Source organism: Aplysia californica, unplaced genomic scaffold (genome assembly GCF_000002075.1).
Source record: "Aplysia californica isolate F4 #8 unplaced genomic scaffold, AplCal3.0 scaffold00034, whole genome shotgun sequence".
Taxonomy (NCBI): Eukaryota; Metazoa; Mollusca; class Gastropoda; order Aplysiida; family Aplysiidae; genus Aplysia; species Aplysia californica.
Window position 1 is genome coordinate 681,480 of NW_004797304.1, and position 1,145 is coordinate 682,624.

Genomic DNA, 1,145 nt, shown 5'->3' on the forward strand with positions numbered 1-1,145 from the left:
CACACACACACACACACACATACACACACACACACACACACACACACACACACACACACACACACACCACCCTTCTCCAGTGGCTGCACAGTCATTGATACATGACTGAATTTGTTTAGAAAAGCAAAACAATGAAAAACAATCTAAACTAAACAAACAAACAAACAAACACAGTCAGGCACATGTCTTGATGAGTGAAAGTCAACTTAATCATCTGTATGGGAGTGTTCCGACAAACATACCAATATAGACAAATAAATGGACACGTTTGTAACAACTTTACTGCATGTCTGGATGTGTTCATACGAAAGTACAAAGACAGACTGATGAACAGGCAGCAGCAAAGTTACCTGTCATTGCTAGGTGCCCCTCCCCTGGCCTCACGGTAGTCTCGATACATGGCAGTGTGAGTAGGAGATAATCTGGAGATGGTAAATACATTATAAGATGAGTGATCATCGTTGTGAGTTCCCACTATGGAACTTGAAAATGGCCAATCTTTAAAAGGAAAAGTCGTTCTTTTTAAACACGCACACAAAAGATGCCTACACAGCTCCACGAATATGAAAAAAATATGAAAATGGTATAGAAATTGAGGTAAGACTGACGTCTTGATATCTGCATGCCTTCTCTTGACACTAATTTATTATGTTCTCATTCACAAAAACAAAAGCTGAAATACCATACGTAGTATGCACACTTCAACTTAAATCCTGCATGGCGAAGAAAAGCTATTTGTCAAAAGAACAAGTTATAAAAAATCGTTGAAGCCTAAAGGCTTAATATATATATATATATATATATATATATATCTTTGAAACAAAAGCTATTTAATGCACCATAATGGTGCAAAATGCCGACAACTGAACTTACACAGTCACACAGAAGCACAACATGCGTTGTTGCCATGTGTTGAAACATTGACTCGGTGATTCTGACTCGCTCTAATAATTCCCTTCTCTTCTCTCAGTCAAGGGAAAAAAGATCAATAATTAACCTGATATGTCGAAGAGCGATGAGTACTGGAGTTGTGGGGGGGGGGGGATACATTAGCGACTTTGTGTATTTGGTTATCTTTCCTTGATTGGTTAACTCACAGCTATGGTGTTTTAAGGAGGAAAACAATATTATAGAGTAACACACAC

The 1,145-nt window shown here is 38.2% G+C and overlaps 1 protein-coding gene across 1 annotated transcript in view; it reads right to left on the reverse strand.

The window, feature by feature from the left end:
• The window catches only part of LOC101859077 (protein-glutamine gamma-glutamyltransferase 4), a gene marked incomplete at its 5' end in the record, with an annotated part of 20,969 nt that extends 20,547 nt beyond the window's left edge, over positions 1–422 (reverse strand). Inside the window, 1 exon segment of the mRNA XM_013091359.2 lies at positions 351–422. Coding sequence (XP_012946813.1) covers positions 351–400 — 50 coding nt within the window.
• Positions 423–1,145: the final 723 nt, after the last annotated feature.